General features: G+C 40.9%; 2 protein-coding genes across 8 annotated transcripts; one reads left to right on the forward strand and one right to left on the reverse strand.

Annotated features, from left to right (window-relative positions):
* Positions 1-1,451: 1,451 nt before the first annotated feature.
* On the reverse strand, positions 1,452-16,694 carry sec24c (SEC24 homolog C, COPII coat complex component). 7 transcript variants are annotated; one of them, XM_027013331.3, is made up of 25 exons: positions 16,545-16,694; positions 14,542-14,732; positions 14,122-14,208; positions 13,487-13,604; positions 12,881-13,050; positions 12,076-12,789; positions 11,337-11,476; positions 10,716-10,784; positions 9,807-9,918; positions 8,502-8,629; positions 8,107-8,245; positions 7,769-7,884; positions 7,528-7,652; positions 7,224-7,415; positions 7,035-7,128; positions 6,738-6,854; positions 6,365-6,535; positions 6,145-6,241; positions 5,746-5,891; positions 5,509-5,647; positions 5,163-5,281; positions 4,846-5,025; positions 4,151-4,342; positions 3,968-4,057; positions 1,452-3,755 (listed from the first exon to the last, which is right to left on the reverse strand). In XM_027013331.3, exons 1-25 carry the CDS (start codon positions 16,685-16,687, stop codon positions 3,615-3,617), a joined length of 3,930 nt encoding a protein of 1,309 aa, XP_026869132.3. In that variant the 5' UTR covers positions 16,688-16,694; the 3' UTR covers positions 1,452-3,614. The 7 variants fall into 7 exon arrangements, with proteins under 7 accessions (XP_026869132.3, XP_026869136.2, XP_026869134.3 ...); XM_027013335.3 differs by having other exon boundaries at positions 16,477-16,666; XM_027013333.3 differs by lacking the exon at positions 14,122-14,208.
* A 16-nt stretch (positions 16,695-16,710) lies between these two features.
* hexd (hexosaminidase d) lies at positions 16,711-21,003 on the forward strand. The gene is made up of 13 exons (XM_027013340.3): positions 16,711-16,846; positions 17,139-17,258; positions 17,345-17,460; positions 17,570-17,657; positions 17,808-17,972; positions 18,281-18,464; positions 18,763-18,834; positions 18,972-19,170; positions 19,273-19,355; positions 19,519-19,597; positions 19,969-20,079; positions 20,197-20,286; positions 20,497-21,003. The coding sequence occupies exons 1-13, from the start codon at positions 16,808-16,810 to the stop codon at positions 20,681-20,683; spliced, it is 1,533 nt and encodes a 510-aa protein (XP_026869141.2). The 5' UTR covers positions 16,711-16,807; the 3' UTR covers positions 20,684-21,003.
* Positions 21,004-22,429: the final 1,426 nt, after the last annotated feature.

Here is a 22,429-nt window from a genome sequence, read left to right on the forward strand (position 1 = left end):
TGTGCTGAAGCTAATCACTGTGGTATTTGATCAAAAGTGTGACCTAAATGCCTTGCCTCATAAGGCCTTGATAATGTTAACTATATGATAAAGGATGAGACTGTTGAGAGAACAATCTTGGTCCTATTTTGTCAAAAAAGCCAGTAGCAGTTTTATTTGTATGCCAATTTTAATAATTTGGGATTATTTAAGTATGCATTTTCTTGCAGAAAAAAATGGTAAAAAAGCTATTGATTTGTCACTCCTTGCTTCAGGCTACAATGTGCACACATGTAATGGGAGGTTTGGGAATGATGAAGGAAATGATGGAAAATAAGCAGACTATTAGAATATTTGAGTGTTAAATGTAAAGTGTTAAATTATTGTACATGTTTGAAATGGTCCTTTAGAGGAAGTTCATGTAAAATGGATTTGCATGGATGTTTGCATGAAAGTGAGCATGTTACAGATGAAAAATCTAAGAGTGTGCAGCTGAGCAGGTGTCTTATTTAATCAATACTGCTTGCAAGCATATCTATAGAAAGAGCTTATAAGGCAGACCAGTAAAGAGAGACAATAATGATAGTGGGAATTCCCAACACTACAATGTGGAAGAAAGAGCACGGCCTTACCTATAAAGCAGGCCATGTCAGCCACCAATAAAGCTGGATCAGAAGACTTCCAAATGCTGAAAACCTGCCACTGAAACAAATAACCACATCTTTTTTCTTTCAAATGGTCTTTTCTGGAAGTTCAAGTTAGCTGATTGTATTTTGAAAATTAACCATCTGTTTGGCCTTTTGCAGCAAATTTCATGTGGCAAACATTTGAGTTCTGATTGTTAGGTCCATACTTAAAATAAGCCAAAACGTCCATTATATAAAAGAAGGAGACATGGCAGAGCCACCACCAAACTGCATCCTCGGAGCAGTGCTACTGAGTGATATGTATATAATTAAAGCCACTCAATCTAGCACATACAGGGAAGAATTTCAGTACAAGCACTTTAACCACAGTGCAGGGTCTTTCAGATGTCATCCAAAGAGCACCAGCTTAGTGTGCAAATTCTAAAAATGCACAAGAATACATTCTTAGCTTTCTGGTTTCAAAATAGCATTACTTTTATCTATATAATACAGGATTGCAAATATGTGGCTCACACGCAGAGTGCTGTGAGAAACCAAAATATCCTTTAATGAAGTCACACTCGGATTCATTAATTCTGTAAAATATTATGGTCATTCCTGTGTCACACGAGTGAAAGGATCTGTGCAGCAGTTACAACTGATAAATTAAAATAAAGAAGCAAGATCAGAAACACAAACCCATGTTATTACACCTACTTTATTAGAAACTTTATGTAGGTGTACAATTACAAACTCTAGCTCAAGTGGGTGCTGAGTTATATACTTGATTGCCAATAGAAGCCCTGATGTGATAATAGCAGCAATCAAGTCGGAAGAGGGCAGAAGTCAACAAATAAATGTAGGTCTTTATTTGTGGTTATATGGCAAAAATAGAACAGATGTGAATTGTAAACCTTAGAATACACTGACACCGTGATGTTACTGTACAGTAAATAAAGCCAGGAATGAAGCTGAGTAAACAATGCGATGAAAAGGGACAAATCCTCATTCAAATACAGATCCCTCACTTTCATGAACTTCACTAGGATCCACCTTTGTTCAAATATAGTTATAAATTAGGATTATGGTATGATTAGGATTAATATAAAAAATCACATTTTGAAGCCATCCCTCAGTCTCTCACTTCATCATGACTTTGTAACCACTCTACGGAAGGGGTGGGGGTGGTTCAAAAAAAAAAAAAAAAAAAAAAAAAAAAAAAAAAAGTTAAGTCAGAGATAGAAAGATGAATCTTGGATAATGCAACCTTCCCTGCCCTTGGTCACCATAATGGGGACTTTTTAAACCACTGAAAACATCCAACAAAGCACACCAGCTGAGCATTGTTTTTAAAACGTGGTTTTTAATTCTGTACATGTAATAAGTGTGATGACAACGTATTGTGTTGATTGCTTTTCAGGTCACAATCTCACGTGCTCCAAAACGTTGCCCATATTGAAAATGGTCAGAAAGCGGCAGTTCAGTCACTCCCATCTTGCTGTAGGCTTTCATTGTACAAAGATTGTTTCACTAGAAAGACAAAACCAGGGCAGAGCACTCATGCTTAGCTGTAAAGAAGCCAATAGACTGCACCTGCCCCAGGATCACAACCCTTCAAAACAGATTTAGAAAAAAAAAATAAAATTGTATTGTAAAATGATATAGGATGATCAGGGCATTCAAGGTACAGGTCACTAGTGGATCATACACTGAAACAAAAGAGGGTTGGGAGAGAAACAAAACGAAACAAAAGAAAGAAAAAATAAAAAGAAAATTAGTATACACCAGGAACATCATGTACAGTTGTTCCTGCTCCTGTGGTAGACGCCCAAGTAGCGAAGCTTCCTTTGAAGATGGCTACCATCTAGTCTACAATCCCCATCCTCCTTTAGAAAAGCTCAAGTGAATAAATGCCGTCCAGCTGGCTTATCTGAACTACAACTTCTGGCCCATTCTGAGAGATATCCTAAAGGGTCCATATTCTCTCCACAATAGGAGAATCCTTTATCCATTATCAGAGCACTCACTACAACACAGCTGTATGCATGGCCACTTAACATGGAAGCCAAGGGGCCCACAAACGTTGGCTATTATAGATAAGGGCACAATATCTGTTCCTACTAAATTCAGGTAATAGGCTCATATATTTCCTGCTCCTCCATCCACAGCTACACTGATGCATAGAATTTTATAGTGAGCATTATATCTCAAAAGTTAGATGTTTGTGTGACAGAGAACAGTACACTCGAAATACACTCAGCTTCCCAAATCATCTATTAGTCATAGGGTTTTTCTGACACTTTAAAAACAATAAAGATTACAATGATGGTAACAAAAATAAAGCAGAACATCACAAGGATGGGTAATAAACAGAGATGGGATGAGTAAGGCCATGGCTGAAAGAGAGAGGTCTAACTGAACATTCATGAAAAGACTTGGAAATTGTCACTTACTTTCATACAGAACGTACTCCATTGTTTTTAAAAAAAATGTTTGGTTCATGCCGCAATGCTGTCCGTTTCTGCTCCCCATCCACACAGCCAACCACCAAGAGTACAGTGCCAGTGCCCCTGCCAACATGCTCATTATCTTGCCTGATCAACACTTTTTTCTGAATAAACTGATCCCTTTATTACTGTCCTGGATGATCTTTATTACTGTCTTGGATGATCTAGAGTAACTGTGGGGAATGGAGAACCAATCAAAACCATCTTACATACATATATGCTAACTGATGTACATGAGCATCCATGGACAGACACACAGACACACACAGACACTCTTCAAAACTCACACCCTCCCCTCAAAAACCAAAACCATGCTGATACCAGAATGGGATAGAGCATTCTTGCTTGACCCAATAATATGTGGCTCATTCCTCACCCTGGAGAAGATTATATTACAGGAGAAGAGATGAGGAGAGAGGGGAAATTAGTTTATTGTTACATCAAATAAAAAGGATAAAGCGCATCTGAATAAAGAGGACGAGGAAAGGGAGGCGCTGGGCTCCTAGCTCAGGAGCTGGCGAATCTCCTTATGCATGTGACACAAGAAATCTACATAAGAAGCCCCACCACTGTTATTCTTATCCTCCACCAGGAAGTGCTTGAAGATGAGCTCCAGTTTATCTTCCTGCTTCACCACCATCAGCTAAAGGAAAGAGAAACTCCAGTTAGGGACAAGTCAGGTAGAGGGACAGAGCATTAGACTATAAATCATGGGCAGTGACTAAAGGATCCAAAAAAGAGAAAAGGGAGTGGAGTGAGATGTATCAAAGTGACAGCAGGGGGCCGAAATGGAACAGCAGAGACGCGCCAATGAAGCGAACAGAAAGCACTGCTGACCATGTAGAACATGAGTACCTTCATATAGCGAGAGCGCTGTGCCCGGAAAGACTCAATAATCTCCCTCAGCCTCTTCGAGTATGGGTTATCCAATATCGGCAAAGATGTCTAACAGTAAAACATATGAGAAACAGGTCTGAGACGAGTAACATTTACAATACATAGGTGACGATATTGACAGCAGCTTATTGCAAGTCATACCATATTGGGGTCTATCTGGCTGAACGCAGGGGCACCAAAGATGTTCTGGAGCAGCTCTTGCTGGGCGTTGGCCCCCACCCAGAGGAAAAGGTTGAGTCCAGTCTCCAGCAGGTACACACCCCCTTTAGATAGCCTCTCCTCAGAGTCCCTTACTGCCACAGGGAGGGCATTACCCTCCACATTCAGCTTGTGCTAGAGACAGATGTAGGGTATTCTTTTTGATACATTTCTAAATATACACTTGTGTGTTTATAAACATGAGCATATAAACATATATAATGAACATATAAAATGCTTGTGCCTGTTTTTGAGCATGTTAAAATGTACATGAGATGCCCCATCAACACAGTCAGAAGCCTAATATTCCATCATTCTTCTGAATGGAAAAGTTGTGTATTTATCAAACGTATACTACAAAAAAAACAAGACTGCCCAAATTGACTAAGCAGGTTTCCAGTTAGGAACTACTATTCAGTTAGTAACTGTTTAGTTCAGAATAGTTAGTGTACTCAGAATATGAAAATCTGCAAAACCACACATCAACTGCCCACCTGAATCTGCTCATAAACACTCCAAGTAGAATGCTGATTCAGCATATGGGCAGAAACTCCTGGAGAGGCTAAAACTGTATTTCTAAATAGTAATTTTGTCCATAATTCATGTTGCTGGAGACATATGCCCTGTGCACATCTCACCACTGGAAGGAGCCGTGGGTAAAAGAACGCGTGACTCTCTGCTACATCCATAGCGCTGACCAGCTGTCTCAGGTAAGCTCGGTCATCCAGGGAGATGTCGGCTCCAGGGTGGAGAATGTCACTCTTCAGCACACAGTTCAGGTACACAGGGAGCAGCTTCATACATTCTGGGAGGATCAGCTGCAAACACAGACGGACACGCACATTTAAGTCATCCACTTTGCTCTTGTCTGCCAACAGCAATTGATTAGATAAATTCAACAATTCATAAAAAACAAAACCAAACCAAACAAGAACCAGAAAAAAGTTCAACTCACCTGTCCAGCAGAAGACGGGCTGGCACAGTTCTTACGGTAGCATGCCAGAATTTGGGCACACTGGTTTATCAGACTGTCTCGGACATTCTTGGTAGGGTTGTTCAGGACACCACGGTATGCTATGAACATACAAACACAAGACAAATGTATTAAATGCATATCTTAGCTTGTACTTGTGTCATTTACCTTTCATTTATAGAGTATTGTGGGCCATGCACAATTTCTTATAAAAAAAAACAAAACAAAAAAAAAAACGTTAGAGACACTTGGATAGTGCTTACTGTAGGTGGGCTAAGTAGATGAGCAACCCATGTTAAGGTGCTTGACAAAATCGAGTCTCACTCACCATACTTGGCAAAGTAGTTGATGATTGTGTCTGTCTCACAGTTCCTGTACAGGTCTGCAAGCTGAGTGCAGCAGTTCACTGCCATGTTGTGGACACGCAGCCTCCGCTGACCGCTGCAGCTGGTGTATAACACCGCGCACTGCACACACACAGGGGGCCGGGGGACACGGACGCCGTCAGTAACAGTCACGGGACATGGCTGTCAGCACACTCACTCCCTCGCCTGCGTTCACACACCTGCATGAGTGCACCTGTCTCCTCGCTGAGCTTGTCGTCGTGCTTGAACTCTACTGTGACGGTCTTGTCACAGTCCAGACCCGCCAGCTCCACATCTGTGGTGTTGCTCATGTAGAACGAACCAAAAAAGTCTGTGGGCCGGATCCCTGGCAGAGCATGATCAGAAAAGCCACATCAGAGCCTGCTCCAACCTGCCAGCCTTTCCTGTGTCCTCAACATGAATCACTTAACTCTCCATATAGATGTGGATATAATGGAGCCAAATAACACACACACAGAAGAAACTCAACTGAAAAAATGTAAAAGGTCTGTCTTTTGTAATAAGAACTGGTAGTCTTACTAGTGTGTGTGTGTGTATGTGCGCGTGTGTGTATGCAGTAAAGCCCCTGTATCACTCACCAGTGCTGGTACGGACCCTCATCACCGCATCAAAGCCCATCTGCTTCTGTACATCTTTCCTCAAATCATTCAGGAAACGCTCTTGGTCAGCTTGGCCCTGGCACACAAACACCCCAATGCATGGTTATTGTCAGCAGCTTACTGACATGCACTTTATGCTGTCCAGACAAAAAGGGTACTTTGTCTTTTAAAGATTTAACAAAACACATTATCCATTCACCTGGAAATAAGTGTATTTATAGATGGAGCCACCAGTTGATGTGGGGACCACCCCTAATGTTGCCACATCCACGTACTGATTAGGGAACAGGAAGAGATCCACACAGCAGCCCTGTGCTACGCACTCCTTTGCCAGGTTAGAGTAGAAACTCACTTGGGCTTGGAATAACGACTGAGGAAACAAGACTGGCAGTCAGTCAATCAAGATATCTGAAACCCCAGATTCATCAATAATTATAAACTTTCTCTTGGACAAATTATCTGCAGCAAAGTTCAGCAATGCCCCAGTGTCATTTCTGCATTCAGATGCATGTTCCAGTTTGAAATAAGAGGATTGCAGAAGAGTACAAGTGTGAGAAGCGATTAGACAGTACCTTTTCTTTATCTGTGCCCACCAGCTTTTTGTCCTCCCTGTTCTTCAGTTTGCCTGGAGCCTCAGCAATGGGTAGAGAGGAGTGGAACACAAAGAGCTTCCCAGCACAGTCTGCAGCCTGTGACACACCCACCAGCCATCTTACTCCACTCATATATTTCGGCATAAGAACGTGGCACATGTGCAAGCTTTTGTACTGTCCAGTACCATCTGATCAATAATTTCATATCCTCACTAACCATAATCAGGGTAAACCAGGGTAAAAGTTTTAAAGATGTGCAGTAAGGTCTGTAATTACCTTGAGTGCTTCCAGCCCTGCTTGGATAACAGGACCAAACACAGTCTCTGTCTCTCGTGTATCAGCAAACATGTCAGGAATCTGGTCCAGCAAACTGTGGGACAGGACACCATCTTTATTAGCCATGTTTAAAAAAAAAAAAATAAAAATCTATTCATCACCGTTCCCTACAGGAATGGTCAAGCGTACCTCTCAATGACGACCCTGGACTCTGCAACATTGACGAGGAAACCGTCCAGCAGGGGTACAAACATGTCCGCCACATCTGAGACGACCATCATCTGAGGCTGGGCCAGAGAGGCCTTCACATTATAGAAGTGCAGGACTTTGTTGTAGGTTACGAAGCCTACTCGGATATTGGAAGCCACATTAGGGTTCTCTCTAAAAGAATACACGCAGCCACACGAGGCAGTTAAGCATCTGAATGATGGAAGCATTTCCCTTTCTTGAGAAAAGCTTTCCAAAACTTGTACTAACTGTTGTGAATTGGTACCTGGGCAAATAATCCAACAATGTCTTGAGCTCCTGGCATACAATTGCCACCATGCCGTTTTTCACAGCATTGTAGGACACATCAATCAAGAAGATGAAGGCAGGAGGCTGAGGAATCTTGTTGTTCTAAAAATTAGGAAATAAAATAAAGTACATAAATACAAACACCAAAACTTTAAAACCTATTCTAGGGGGCTCTTGTAACTTCAGTAATTCATTGAAGTCAAACTGGGAATGCACACCTTACAATAGTCCACTGTGGCTAGGAACTCATAGCTGCCCATGGAGAGCTCTGGTCTGTCGTAGCAGTCTACACGCTTCCCTGTGTGGTCCAAATGCTGGAAGTAATGGGGAGGAACTGTGACGAGAAAGGGTTAAAAACAATTAACAGTGATGAGCAACAAAAAAAAAATCCAGGCATTTTCTGACAAGCATGTTTGAGATTTAGGTGTGACCAAACAAGTCAGTCATTCAAAGGAGTCAGTCAGTTACCTGATAGAAAGGTCACTCTTTTGAAGTTAATGTACTGCTGCCTACGACAACTAATGACTAATGGACCATAAAAACGTGTCAGGCTCACCCTCTGTCACACAGCTGCAGAAGCCACACTGGAAGCGCCGGCCGCCCTCAATGAACTGCATGTAGGGACACATGTAGGCCTTGCAGCGATTACAGCGGATCGGACCGCTTTCCCCATGGTCAACTATATAAGGGCCATTCTGGAAGGGGAGAAAATGTGTGAGTCAGAAAATCAAACAAGCCAACCCCCATTAGCTTCTACAAAAGAGCAGCAAAGAACAAAGAGGAAAAGAAAGAAATGAGAGAAGGCTAAAAGTAGACAATACCTGTCTGATTAAACATGAACAAGTTAATTCTACTCAACTCTGCACTTAGACAACAAGTAGGACTATGAAGAGCAAGCTGAAAGCAGAGAGCTGTGTCTATGACACAGTGGACAGTGAAGCGGTGTCTCACTTCGTCTAGAGGCAGAGTAGCCAGCGGCTTGATGACTGCGGCCAGGGGCACCTGGGACTGTTTTGCCATGTCTGAGGTACAGGGCATGTTATAGGCTGTGCAGCGGATAAAACGTGGACTGGCATTCCCTGTGAGCAAGCATCATAAATCACCCTTTATTACTTAATTAAAAGAGACAAGTCATTTTACATATTCAAATGAATGGGGCTGAAGACTATGGCAAGTCTTTGAGGCAAAAACAAGGAAATACATGTTTAACACATTTGTACAATTTTGCTCATCAAAGTTTCTTTTCAAAATTTTCTAGAAATGTATACTCTCAGCCAACAAAAAGCCATAAATGAAGACATGCATGAGTGGAATATCTTCAAGGATGATAACGAACAACGAAAATGACGCATGTCAACACACATCCTAGATCATCCTAGATAATTATCTAGTAAGGTGTGCCTACCTTACCACTTTGATATAGCTAATCAACAAGGAAAAAACCAGGGCTGTAACAACTACACTGTTTCTTACAAAAAACCTATTTAGTGTCTACAGAGGAAGAAGTAAATCTCATGTTTCAATCAAATAAAAGCACACATCTTAAAAAGAGGGAAAGAAAGAAAGACTGCACAATCTTGCCTGTCTTGCTAGAAGTATGAACACCTTTTAATAACTTTCTTTATCTACCCTTTAAAATATCAGCATATTAACGTGTTAGCATGTGGTCTCCCTTTTAGGTTACCAGCTTGTCCAAATGTAAATGTATCAAAATTTTGTTACATGCTGGTCTCAAAGGTGCTAGTATATTAAAGCAGTGTTTTAGTTTGGGAGATTGGCAGGAGTTGGATGGGTGCTGGGAGACAGAAGACTAGGACATGCCTGAGCCATTTTGGTTAGACTTACGTTGTGTGGAGTGGCACTCAGGCAAAATGACACTATGTTCTGGATCATGTACATCCCCACATTATGCATTTTGCACTAACTTTATTTTAGTTTGTCATTTTCGTTTGTTGTTTTTGGTTCGTTGAATGTGAGGTGACTGCTTTGCAGTCATGTTGCATGTAAATATTTATCTTGACAGGCAAGTATTAACAAGCAATTCCATAGCTTTTGCCCCAGTGGCTTTCCATACAAGACTATTGACAATGATTACAAATAAAACTGTAATTAGCCTCTAATTAATGCTATGTTGAATACCATGCTGTTGTATAGACAAAATGTCACAGTGTGGTAATACTGCATTTTCTCAGATCAGCACAGATTATGCTGCAACGACTGACGATAAAATGATAAAGTTTCACCAACACCTCTTACCTTGATCTTTAACCTGGAACTTAGTAGTGACGAGGGGTGGGACCTGACCTCTGACCCCAGTAACAAAAGGCTCATTGCCTTTGTTTAATTTGTCATCCTCAATCACCTGAATCTGAAACACCAATCACAAACAATACAGTGATCAAACACCAGAAAACTCACACAAACACTCAACTGATCCCATGTGAAAATTAAGAAATCTCTTCATGTCACTGTTGGATATAACAGCATGTAGATGTTTTTTTACAAAGATAAATGTAAATCAGTAAAGCTATGTATTTATTCATTCCACTACTGAGTAGGGCATGCAAAGGATAAAACTAGCTCGCATGCAAGGAGACGAGGAGGGGTCTGGACCAGGTGGTTACCAATGACCTGCCAATGGTCTCAGTCAGCCACCATATAAATGATACTCAAAGAGCCATTTATACCTTACTATTAACCCTAGCACTACAAATGCAACAGATTTCCCTTATAATCTTATATGTAATTACTTGAGTTATTAGTTCCAATTCCAAAAGTGCTCAGTGGTTAAGGTACTTCACTAGTAATCAGAAAGCTAACTACCAGTTCAAACTCCACCACTGAACTTGCCACTGTTGGACCCTTGCGTAAGGTCCTTAACCCTCGACTGCTCAAACTGTATTCAGTCACAATTGTAAGTCAAATTGGATAAAAGAGTCAGCTAAATGCCATAAGCAAAGGTATATGCAAGGGGGAAAACATCAAGTTAGCATAGCACAGAATCACCACTGCACCAATTACTTGTTTAAACTACATAACAACAAATAACGGTGAGCAGGTCTCAACAGGGTCATTGGCATTAGTGGGAGGAGGGCCAGAAGGAGAATGAGTACTGATGAGAGATTAGTGCAACAACACGGACGTGCAGAGACGCAAGGCACTTACTGGGCTGGGAATAGCGTCTGGGTCTATTCTATGTCTTGTTTTCTGCACAGGCGGTATGTCAGAGGCTTGCTTTATATTTTAATAATTTAGTCCAGCAAATTAAAGAGGAGAGAAAAGCCAAAACAAAAACAAAAAGAGCAGAGAAAGGAAGATAAAACAGAAGTGTAACCACAGTTACAGAACCTCTGCTTCAAAGACTAGAATACGATAATTAATCACATTGTTTAGAGAGCAATACCAGTGAACATGGATGCAGATATTGCCAGCGACACATGCAATATTCAAGCAAAGCCATTTTTTAAGCCTTGACAGAATCTGTTTATGTTATCTCGCCATGGTGCATGCACATCAGACACAGAAGACTCCAGAGCACGACCTTGCTTACACAGACCACTAGACATACTATAACTCATTACTCCCATAAACACATGGCTATAATAATATTAAAAAAACCTTTTTTTTTAAAATGAATACATGCATGTATGGCAAAAAAGCTATGTTCATTGCTAATTACTCTTGGGGATAAAATGTTAATGGACCTCCACAATGTACAACTGTTTTAGATGGTGAACATGAATGTGTGAGTGTGTTTGAGAGCATGTTTGCAGAGCATACACATACCGGGCTGGGGATGGAGTCTGGGTCGAGCCTCTTCGGTGCAGGAGCAGGAGCTTGGGCAGGAGGCTGAGCTACATAGCTCTGCTGTCCAGGGTATTGGCCAACATAGCCTGGCTGAGGACCTCTCACTTGTCCAAAAGCACCTAAATGGAAACACATTTATTACAAACACTGCTATCAAAAGGATGAAAATGATTTGATATCCACAGCAAAGTTAATTCACACATCACAAAATTATACTCATGAACTTGAATTTTAGCGATATTTTAAAAATTCATAGTGATGCTGTTGATACAACAGTAATTTATGGACAGAGATGTTCAGGTTTTACTGTGACTTAGTATCACCTAGTTAATTTAACTAATTTATTCAAACTGCTGGCTTGAGTTCTCTGGTAAATGCAGTTGGAAAGAAAATGCTGGGAAGACATATCTGAACATACATAGCTCTTTTTCAGAACATATCCAGTAGAAGCTGATGCAACTACAAAAGCTAGCATGACAAAACTGAACAAATATCTCTGTGGAATTTTGATCAAGTTACACTCCATAAAATTTACGTTCATAAAATGTAGAACCAATCAGCGAACTGCTATGTTACTAAGCTGTCCCACCTGAATGATTCTGTAGCTCTGAGCACAGTTCGCTAACTGAGCTGAGAAAACTGTGCTGAGCGTGGCTTGCAGGCGCTCTACCCATGCGTTAGTCCATACTCAGAATTGTTTAGCAATACAGGTACTTACCATTCTGCTGAGGTGGGTAGCCCTGCATGCTTGGCTGTGCTGGTGGTCCTGCCATGTTTACAGGTGGGGGACCAGGCAGCATACCAGGCTGTGGGGGAGCTACATGGTTTGTTTGGGATGTTGGAGGCCCTTGAGAGGTCATGGGGGGCCCCTGAACACCTGGGTGTGGGACCCGGAGAGGAGGGCCTCCTTGAGGTGGAAATCCAGCAGCAGTGGTGGGCTGTGGTGGTCCTGAGTGGAAAGGGTTGGGCTGAGACACAGGAGGCTGTTGTGGCATGGGTTGTGGATACTGAGAAGGAGAAGACGTGGGTGGGGGCCCTCCAGAAAAGGTAGAAGGCTGGGAAGTGAGAGGCGGTGCTCTAGGATGAGAGGCCTGCGTTGTGGGAGGTGGGCCTCCGTAGGATGCAGTGGAAACTGGGGGTGGGGCTGAAGTAAACTGAGGCTGTGAGGGAGGATGGGCTTGAGAGAAAGACTGCTGAGAGCCAAGGGGTGGGGCAGGCGGCTGGGCAGGACCAGCTGCAGAAAAAGGCGGGGCTGCACCTGGGAAAGGCTGCGGAGGAGTAGGAGGAGCCCCATAAAATGGTTGTGGTGCTGTCTGAGCCACACTGTCAGGGGGCAGAGGCTGAGAGTGGACAGCAGATGACGGGGCAAACGAGGAAGGTGCTGAAGGTGTATAAGCAGCAGATGCAGAAGCCTGGGAGACTGTGGGAGGAGCTGAGGGGATAAAGATTGTTCTTTAATAAAGGCAAGAATACTTTCTCTTCACAAACTTATACCTAACTAAAGTCAGCCAAGAAGAACTCACCATATCCTGGACCAGCAGGGGATGGTACAGTGGACCCAATCTGCATGCCTGACATCTGATTAGTCATCTGCTGCATACTGGTTGGTGGTGCACCAAACGGTTGGTTAAATGAAGACTGAGGGCCAGAGAGCTGCATTGTTCCATGAGTGTACTGCTGAGACACTGAAGGCCTAAATAGTGGCGGGGGGGATTAATGAAAACTTCAAATCGGGGCTTGGCCACTTCCAGCTACACAATCATAAGCCTCTGACATTTTTGTCCACAGCAACAAATTACTAAGTTACCAAACTTTAGTAGCATTGTAGAAAAATGCAATATGATTCTAAATACATTTTACAAGTTTTCTTGGATATATATTTTTTACGATGCTCCTGAAATCCAAATTATAGTCTCCAAAAGCCTCAAAACTCTCAGAAAAAGATAATGAAATATAATTTAATATTTTAGTTGTGCCTACAATAGAAGATAAGAAAAGTCAAGAATGGCCTTTTGAGGAAGAGCCATTCCTGCTGATTTCAGACATAGCACTTCTTCATGAAAGTGTCATTTCAAGAGAAGCAGCTCTCGAAAAGGAAACCTCTCAGCAGGACTGCTCAAAATACTGACCTCTGCTGCAGAGCAGCCATAGGTGGTGGTCCATTCTGTGTGTCACCCTGCCCAAACTGCGAATATGCCTGAGTACCAGACACTGGAGGGGGCCCGGAGGTGGGCGGTCCTCTCATACCTTCAGAATAAGAGGGGGGTTATGCCTTAGATATTTACCTTTAAATATTATAATTCCCCCAACACCTGAAGAATGCTTACATCACAATCATTATAGAAGTATGCCACTACATGCATTTCATTCTCAGTATGGTGCAAAAAAACCATCCACTGACTATGTAATTAAGCAACATAAAATGATTTTTAAGTAAAGACTGATACTTTTTCATGACCCCCCCGCTCTGATTAGTTGACTTGATGACAATGTCACTGACTTTTCAGATATTGTTTTGGAGGAAAAGAGAAAGCTGTAAAATGCCATAAATTGGTGAATGTGAGGGACAGTGGATATGGCTGGGTAATTGTCCGACTGTGAGTAATGGTCACAGTACAAGGACATGGGTCCATAATGGTATAATGGGATCCCACTGTCTCTGTAAGCCTGCAGGTAAGACATGACCCAGCTGTCCCACACAGTCACTATGAACCACAGGGAACAAGGAAGAGAACAGACTGCCAAGCAGAATTAAAGCTGTTACCTAAGTCAAGAGGAGAGGGAGAGGACAGGTCAGAGACTAAGTTTGTTGCAAGAGCCTTAGAAGAAAAGCTTGCATAAGGAGAATATCCTGAAATACAAAAGAAAGAAAGAAGTGAAAAAACAGGTTATGTGAGAAACAGAAAATAGAAGCCACAGGCACAGGTGGGATGATTCAATCTTGACTGGCATTTTCAAAATTTCTGCTCAAGTATTCCCTGCAACAAAACTAATTACAAATAGACAATGCAAATTAACTAAAAATATATTTTATTTTAATTCAGTTTTTAGTAGGTCTATGTATTTAGTATGGCTATGTAAAAGCATTTAAGCACTCAATTCCTGAAAATTGTGATCCAAGTTTCAGAAGTGGTTACTGATGTAATATTAGCAGTGACATATCCATCAGTGTCTACATAATCACCTTGCGGTGGGCCTGGTTGGTAGGTGGAGGCAGGCCCATTGTATGGTGCGTATGGGGTCGGATAGCCCCCTGGCACATGCTGGTTCCCATAACCAGTCTGTTGGTAGCCCTGGTAGCCAGACTGTGGCTGCCCATAAGGTGAGGCCATGTGAGGTTGCTGGTTGACATTCATTTTCAGTTCATCCCTAAATCTAGGGGGCAGGTTGTGGTAGAGAAAGAAAGGGTAAACTAAGCAGCCAAGCATTCTTTAGGAAAGTCTTATATTCTCTGGACTGTTATATTTCAGTGAATATGCTCCAACTCAAACTTCAGACATACTGGTACACATCTCATATTTCAGATAATGTTACAGAAAATTGTGAAAAATTCCCTGATGATGGACATGCCTACAAACAAAATGATCTAAATAACCAGTCAAGAAGCAAGAAAAACATATTTAACCTAGTATGCATAAGCACTTTTTTTTCCTCACCCAAATATATCATACAAAACAATGAAGGAATGAAATCAGAATTTTGGGGTATAACAGTTACTATCTAAAATGGAAATTGAACTATACATGTTTTCCATCTCACTTGATATTACGGCTACAGCTCATGAACTGATATTTCCTAGAATAAATTCTCTCCTTTTCTACAGCAATCTCTCAAACGTCACTATTTTTAAAAGCTGGCAACCAGGTAAGTCTTAGGTATTTAAGTCAGTCATCGTATGATACGAATGGACCGACAGGAAAACCGCTAAAAGAATCGTGTCAACTAATCACGCCACAGGAGGCCTTGTATATCCAATACGACATTTGCTGCAAATTGCATATGTGCCTCCATGCCAATTATAACACTAAAAAACCAAAAACAATCTCGTACTTTAAAACAATGTAAGTACTTTGGATTGGGAAGTAAGAAGCATTCACGCGTCGCACGTCCCTTACTGTTGCTATACTGATGGGCAGCGAGTAATAACAGCGCTAGCAACAACAGAACACGCTTTTGAATAATTAAATGAACTTGACACCGTAACAGTATACAGACCCCTGTGTACGCCAAACGTCATAGACAGTCCCAGCTATTTAAAACACTTAAGCAGCAACATGAAATGACAGCCCGGACGAATGTGCAAACGTTTAGTGAATTTCGTTTGTCTGCAGCTAATAAGCTCAAGTTTGGTGGATGGGCCTTTCCTAGCTTTGTTTTATCTAGCTTACCTACAGGTTTATAGCAGGCCGATAAGACTCAATTAGCGTTATTCGTATTGGCAAAAAGTCTTCTATATTGGGGATAATAATAATAATAGCGAGATAATGTAACCTAGCTTAACTATCTCCTATAACTATCTGCCTAAACTAGCCTGCTAGGTCATCGCCTAGCACTACTAACCAATTAGCTTGCGATCCTAGCTAGACAGCTAACGTTAAGTTTTCTAGAACTTTGCAAGTTAGCTAACTTGCTATCTACCTAGCTAACAGTACACATCAACCGTAAACAAGTTAAACTCTAGCCAGCTAACCAAATGACTTAATAAACGCAATACGCAGTATAAATAGCTAGCAGGCTAGCTAGCTGGATGTCTGAAGGTAAGGGTAAGCGGAAGAATATTACTGGGCCCTAGCACTAAGCCTAGACAGCTAACGCTAGCTAACTAGCCAGCTTGCTCACTGACTTAAATGTTAGGGCTAGCAATGACAGGTTAGTGGCCAAGCTCCGTTGACTCAATAAAACGATTTAGCTTCCTAGCTAGCGTTCATTAAATGACAAACACAGACCTTTAGTGAAGCCAGTTACCGATGACACTACAGCTAAATCAGATGTCTGGTGATCGTCTATTCCAGCAAGCCGACTAGCAGCCAAGCCCAAACCTGGACAGCTCAAAAGGGTAGCGCTAACTTAGCTAGGTAGCTATAGCCTATTAGCCCAGAATTCGCTTTTTAACACTTACTTTCAGTATAGCCATGTATTAAAACGAACGAGCCAACAGTACAACTGCTCCTGTTTCTAGCTGATTACCGAGGTTGGCAGCCTTTTACAGAAAGATGAACACAAACGTCGTCTGCTAGAAACGATGTCACCGCAACCTGTCGGTAATCCCTTCCACCTCGACTCCTCCACTCGTCGCAGATCATTTGCAGTAACATTTGCACCGGAAGCATAGTAACTTTGTGCCACGTCCACATCCGGATCCGTGAAGACCGTTTAGCACGTCATCTGTCATAGCTTTAACGCAGTGAACATGTCTGTGTTTGTAACAAGAGATCGCAGGTTATGTGTTAATGTGGCGTGACAAGTGGCAAACAGTCAGCAGGAAAAGGGTGTGGAAAGACCCTTATAATAGACATCTCTTGTATTTCGACAGAATCGAGGCGATTCCGTCTGTGATGGAGTCTGGGAGTAGCTAGAAAGCTGACAGGGTTATAGGCTTCGGTCTTTAGACTGCACACGTTTAGAGCGTTTCCCTATATGGCAGGACAGTCGTGTCTAACAGTGAATATTATTTAGCCCAGTGCATTAATGTAAATCGTTCTTAAACGTATGGTACGGAGGAAGTTATAGTCTTAATGAACCGTAACGAATATTTACAAAATTTTAATTTCTGTTACTAAGGATACCGTCGCAGATAACATTCCAGGACCCGCTATGGAATCTCTTGCTTTGTCAAAAGGCAAAAAATTAGTCCATTTGGATTTAAAGGGTGCTCCTCCTCGAATGAACTACTTGCGTGAGGTAAAACTTCACCAATCCTCTGGGGGCTATCTACATCGTTTAGTCTCAATAAAGCACTAGATTATACCATGACCATGTCTTCTCAGATCATCAATCTTTTTGCTGACCTTGGTGCAAATGGAATACTGATCGAGTATGAGGATATGTTTCCCTATGAGGGAGAGCTGAAGATTCTTCAGTCAAATTCTCATCCACCCTATAGGTAAATGAATTGGTGCCTCAAAATGCTAACCTAACATAAATATTATATCTTTTATGCACATATAATGCTGGGGAAAGGTTGTCTAAAGTCCTTCTCACTGATCTTACAGCCGTGAAGAAATAATTTCTATTCAAGATATCGCATATTCCAGAGGGTTGGAAATAATTCCTTTGGTGCAGACATTTGGACACCTTGAAGTAAGTGAATGAAGGGAATTTTAATTGTCATAAGAATCATGCAAGATGATAATCCTGCATTCATTTAAAGTTATATGTGATGCAACCTGACAAGTTTGTGATACTGTCTCAGCATGGTGTCTGCATATTCTTTTTAATTCTTCTATTCAGTTTGTCCTGAAACACAGCATCTTTCGGAAGTTACGAGAGGTAAGCCACTGCCTGGGCACCCTGAATCCACACATCAAGCAAGGAGTCACTCTTGTCATGGAGATGTTGCATCAAGTTATGGAGCTCCACCCTAAAAGTACAGCCCTACATATTGGGGCAGACGAGGTACAGCTCAAACCTGAACAGTGAATGTTGAAACCCATATTTTAAGTCACATGTTTTGATCTTTCACTGTAAATGTGTAATAGCTTTTTCCCTATTTGGGCAATTTTTAAACTGGGCCACCTGCCCCATTTAGTGTTTTGTTTCTCTTGTTACTGTATTAAATAGGAAATCTTATCACTGTACTAATTTTAAATAGCATGGAAATGGAGCACACAGCAAATGAACACAATGTTGTTGTTTATTTCCTATTTGTAAAAATCACCTACTATAAGAGTCTGGTTTGTAGTATGTGCTGTTTCTTTTCATAGGTTTACATGCTGGGTCAAGGAGAACAATCTAAGGAGTGGCTTACCAATCCAGGGTACAATATTCACAAACTGTTCCTCAGTTATATCACTAAGGTGGCAAAAGGCATTCGGGAGAGCCACCCCAGCCTCAGTGTGATAATGTGGGATGACATGCTTAGAAGAATGACCTCTGACACTATTAAAGGTAAACGATTAGAACAGTGCTGCTTTGGTTTTGCTTATTGAGTGTACATAAAAGTAAATTGCCAGCGTAAACCTGAGATAAACTTTACCGGAGCATATACATATCTTCAGTAGACCATTCAATAAAATATGTAAATTTCTGTGTACTTTAGAGCTTCTAGAGTATTAAAATGAAGTCATAACAACAAGCAGTGTCATTTAATTAAAAAGTACATCCTGATGTCTGCCATGTGTCAGCTCATTAAATAAGTTTAGTATAAGGTTTTCTCTTTTTAAAATTTTTTATTTTACTAATTTAGAAAGTGATCTTGTTGGACTAGTGCAACCCATGCTTTGGGACTACAGCCCTGTTTTGGATGTGGCCAACAATAGTAAGTTTTCTTTTGCTATGCCACTCAAGAAAGTTTATTTCTCAGTAGAAATATGTTAATTATCTGAGAGAACTGTTCAGTATTTTGTTATGTATTGACAATTGTTAATTTGGTTTTTCTTCCATCTCCCCATCCAGTTCAGCTAATGGAGAAATACAGATCTGCAGGATTATCAAAGCAGTGGGTTGCAAGTTCTTTCAAAGGCTCTACCACTGTATACACCTGTGTGACTAGTACACAAAGGCACGTGGACAACCATCTTCAGTGGTTAAGAGTGGCTTCTGGCCTCTCACCTGGGATTGATCTACAGGGCATTGCATTAACTGGGTGGCAAAGGTATTTGTATGATATTTAAGGTACATTTATTGATATTTAAGTTTTCATAGGAGTTTGCTAGCCAGTTTTCAATGTTTCTTTTGTGCATGTCTTCTGCCACAGATATGATCACTTGTCTGTTTTGTGTGAACTGATGCCTCTCAGCTTGCATTCACTTGCTTCATGTCTACAGACTCTTCTCCATGGTCTGTCCATATTATTCTGCCCCTTTTTTTTTTGTGTAAAAAAATGTTTCCATATATAACATTTAACAATTTAAGAAATATTATCAGTGCTATTATGTTTTATAGATCCTACTTAGATGATCACTCAAATCTGTACATTCTGTTATCACTGATTGTGTGGTAGGAAGCTTTACTCAAGAAGCTCAAAACAAGGTGATGGAGGCATTGGGAACTGGTACAATTGACGTAAGCGACATAGAGAGGTATTTCACATTCATGTACCAGAGACGCAATTTAATGGAAAATCAATATTTTTTTTATTCAAATACTCAGGCTATTCTACTGTTGCTGCACAAAAATACCCACAACTAAATTAGCAGAATTAGAAACTAGGTAGATTAATGGGTAAATCGATAGCAAGGACTATAGAATCAAAAATGTGAAACCTTAGCAAATTGAGGTTACTGTCATGGCTGATTTTACCTAGCTATGGAGTGCCTGGACAATGTCCATGTTAGCTCATGTTTTTGTTGTTGAATTTATATGGAATGTTCTTATTGCCATAAGTAGCATTAAAGAGGGCATAAAAGTTGTTACAAATATTTCTTTAATGTAGGTCTGTTGTCTCTTTCAGGTTGTCTAAGGGTAGCACCTGCTCCTACACGGGGATGAAACTAGCTGAAATCATTGTACAGTTAATGGCAATGTTGGAGTCTCAAGAAATGAGAGACTTTGAAAGCAGTATGTAAGTTGAGAATGTCGGTAAAACAGATATATTGGTGATAAGGAAGAATATGTGAATGTTAAACAAGCCAAGATACTAATTTAAATTAAAGATTTTTCTTATAAAATTACTCCTTAGGTATGTGAGAGGCTGGTTCAGTCCTTACCACAGACAGAAAAAGATCGTTAACCCACTTATTGCAGAGCAAATTCAGAAGCAGGCCAAAATGTAAGCTTCTTTAAATATTTCTAAACTGTACTTTAACAGTTAAGTTTTGCACTTTGTATAGACAGAATTGATTCAGTAAAAGAAAACAATTAGCTTTACATGTAATTGGTTTTGCACTGTTTAGTTTTAGATCATGACCCTTCAACATATCACAGCATCTTGTGTCTCTTTCACATCAAAATAAAAGACAAAACCCTTCTCTTCCCCCAGGTATGTGGAAGCTGTAGAGCTTAAGGTGCTAGAGGTGAGCCAGGAGATGTGCTTACTCTACCCAGCCTCAACAGTGGAAGAATGGGTCACACAGCATGTTACTCCAGTGCTGAAACCACTACAGGACATACTGAAGGATATCCACACTGCTATGGAGGACATGAGACTTTCCATTAATGACTCCTGAAGCTGAAATTAGAGTGCTTAGATGTATTCCTGAAATGTATTGAAATTCATGTAAATGATTCCTTTTAGTAGCATGGTGGCTGGATGCTACAGTGGTGTAAAATGTTTGCCCCCTCCCTGATAAACATGCACCAAAAAAAAAAAAGCTATCATATTTAAAGTGTTTCAGATCATACAATTTTAAATATTAGACAACTCATGCAAACACAAAATGCAGTTTTTAAATGAAAGTTTTTATTAAGGGAAAAAAATCCAAATGTTCCTGGCCCTGTTTCAAAAAGTGATTGCCCCCTAAACCTAATAAATTTCAAGTTTGGTTTATGTCATGTACAGTCATACATGCTATAACTTGCAGTGAAATGGTTTCATGAGTGCCCTGTCCAAACTGAGTGGTTGGGCAACCCTTAGCAGCAACAACTCCAATCAAGTATTTGCGATAACTGGCAATGAGTCTTTTACAGTGCTGTGGAGGAATTTTGGCCCACTCATCTTTGCAGAATTGTTGTAATTAGGCCACATTGGAGGGTTTTTGAGCACGAACTGCCTTAAGGTCTTGCCACAGCATCTCAGTCAGATTCAGGTCAGGACTCTGACTAGGCCTCTCCAAAGTCTTCATTTTGTTTGTTTTTCTTAAGCCATTCAGAGTTGAAATTGCTGGTGTTTTGGATCATTGTCCTGCTGCAGAACCCAAGTGCGCTTCAGCTTGAGGTCACAAACAGATGGCCAGACATTCTCCTTCAAGATTTTTTGGTAGACAGCAGAATTCATGGTTCCATTTACCACAGCGAGTCTTCCAGGTCCTAAAGCAGCAAAACAGCCCCAGACCATCACACTACCACCACCATATTTCTGTTGGTATGATGTTCCTTTTCTTTTACACCAGATGTAATGGGACATACACCTTTCAAAAAGTTCAACTTTTGTTTCGTCAGTCCACAGAGCATTTTCCCAAAAGTCTTTGGGATCATCAAAATGTTTTGTGACAAAACTGAGATGAGCCATGAACACTGACCTTAACTGAGGCCTGCAGTTTTTTAGATGTTGTTGTGGGGTCTTTTGTGACTTCTTGGATGTATCACTGCTGCACTCTTGGGCTTATTTTGGTTGGGCAGCCACTCCAGGGAAGGTTCACCACTGTTCCATGTTTTCACCATTTGTGGATAATGGCTCTATCTGTGGTTTGCTGGAGTCTCAAAGCTTTAGAAATGACTTTATAACCTTTTCCAGACTGATAGAGTTCAATTACTTTGCATCTCAGGTGTTCCTGGATTTCTTTGAATCACAGCATACTGACTCACTTTTGATGATCTTTTGGTCTACTTCACTTTGTCATGCAGGTCCTATTTAAGTGATTTCTAGATTGAGAACAGGTGTGGCTACAGAAATTGAACTCAGGTTTCCAAAGATGTCATAAACCACAGTTAATTTTTGTTTTTTTAAGAGGAGAGGAGGGGGCACGCAATCACTTTTTCACACAGGACCATGTAGATTTGGATTTTTTTAAATAATAAAAACCTTCATTTAAAAACTGCAGTTTGTATTTACATGTGTTATCTTTGTCTAATATTTAAATTTGTTTGATGATCTGAAACAATAAGTGTGACAAACATGCAAAAAAATGAGATATCAGGAAGGGGGCAAACACTTTTTCACACCACTGTGTTTGTTAGAATGGCTGTTGATTTAAGTCCTGGGTACAGTGCCAAAGGGTATAGACTAGGTCCCAGAGGACACATGTTATTTACAG

The sequence above is a fragment of the Electrophorus electricus genome, chromosome 15 (genome assembly GCF_041902795.1).
Source record: "Electrophorus electricus isolate QZ-2024a chromosome 15, ASM4190279v1, whole genome shotgun sequence".
Classification (NCBI taxonomy): Eukaryota; Metazoa; Chordata; class Actinopteri; order Gymnotiformes; family Gymnotidae; genus Electrophorus; species Electrophorus electricus.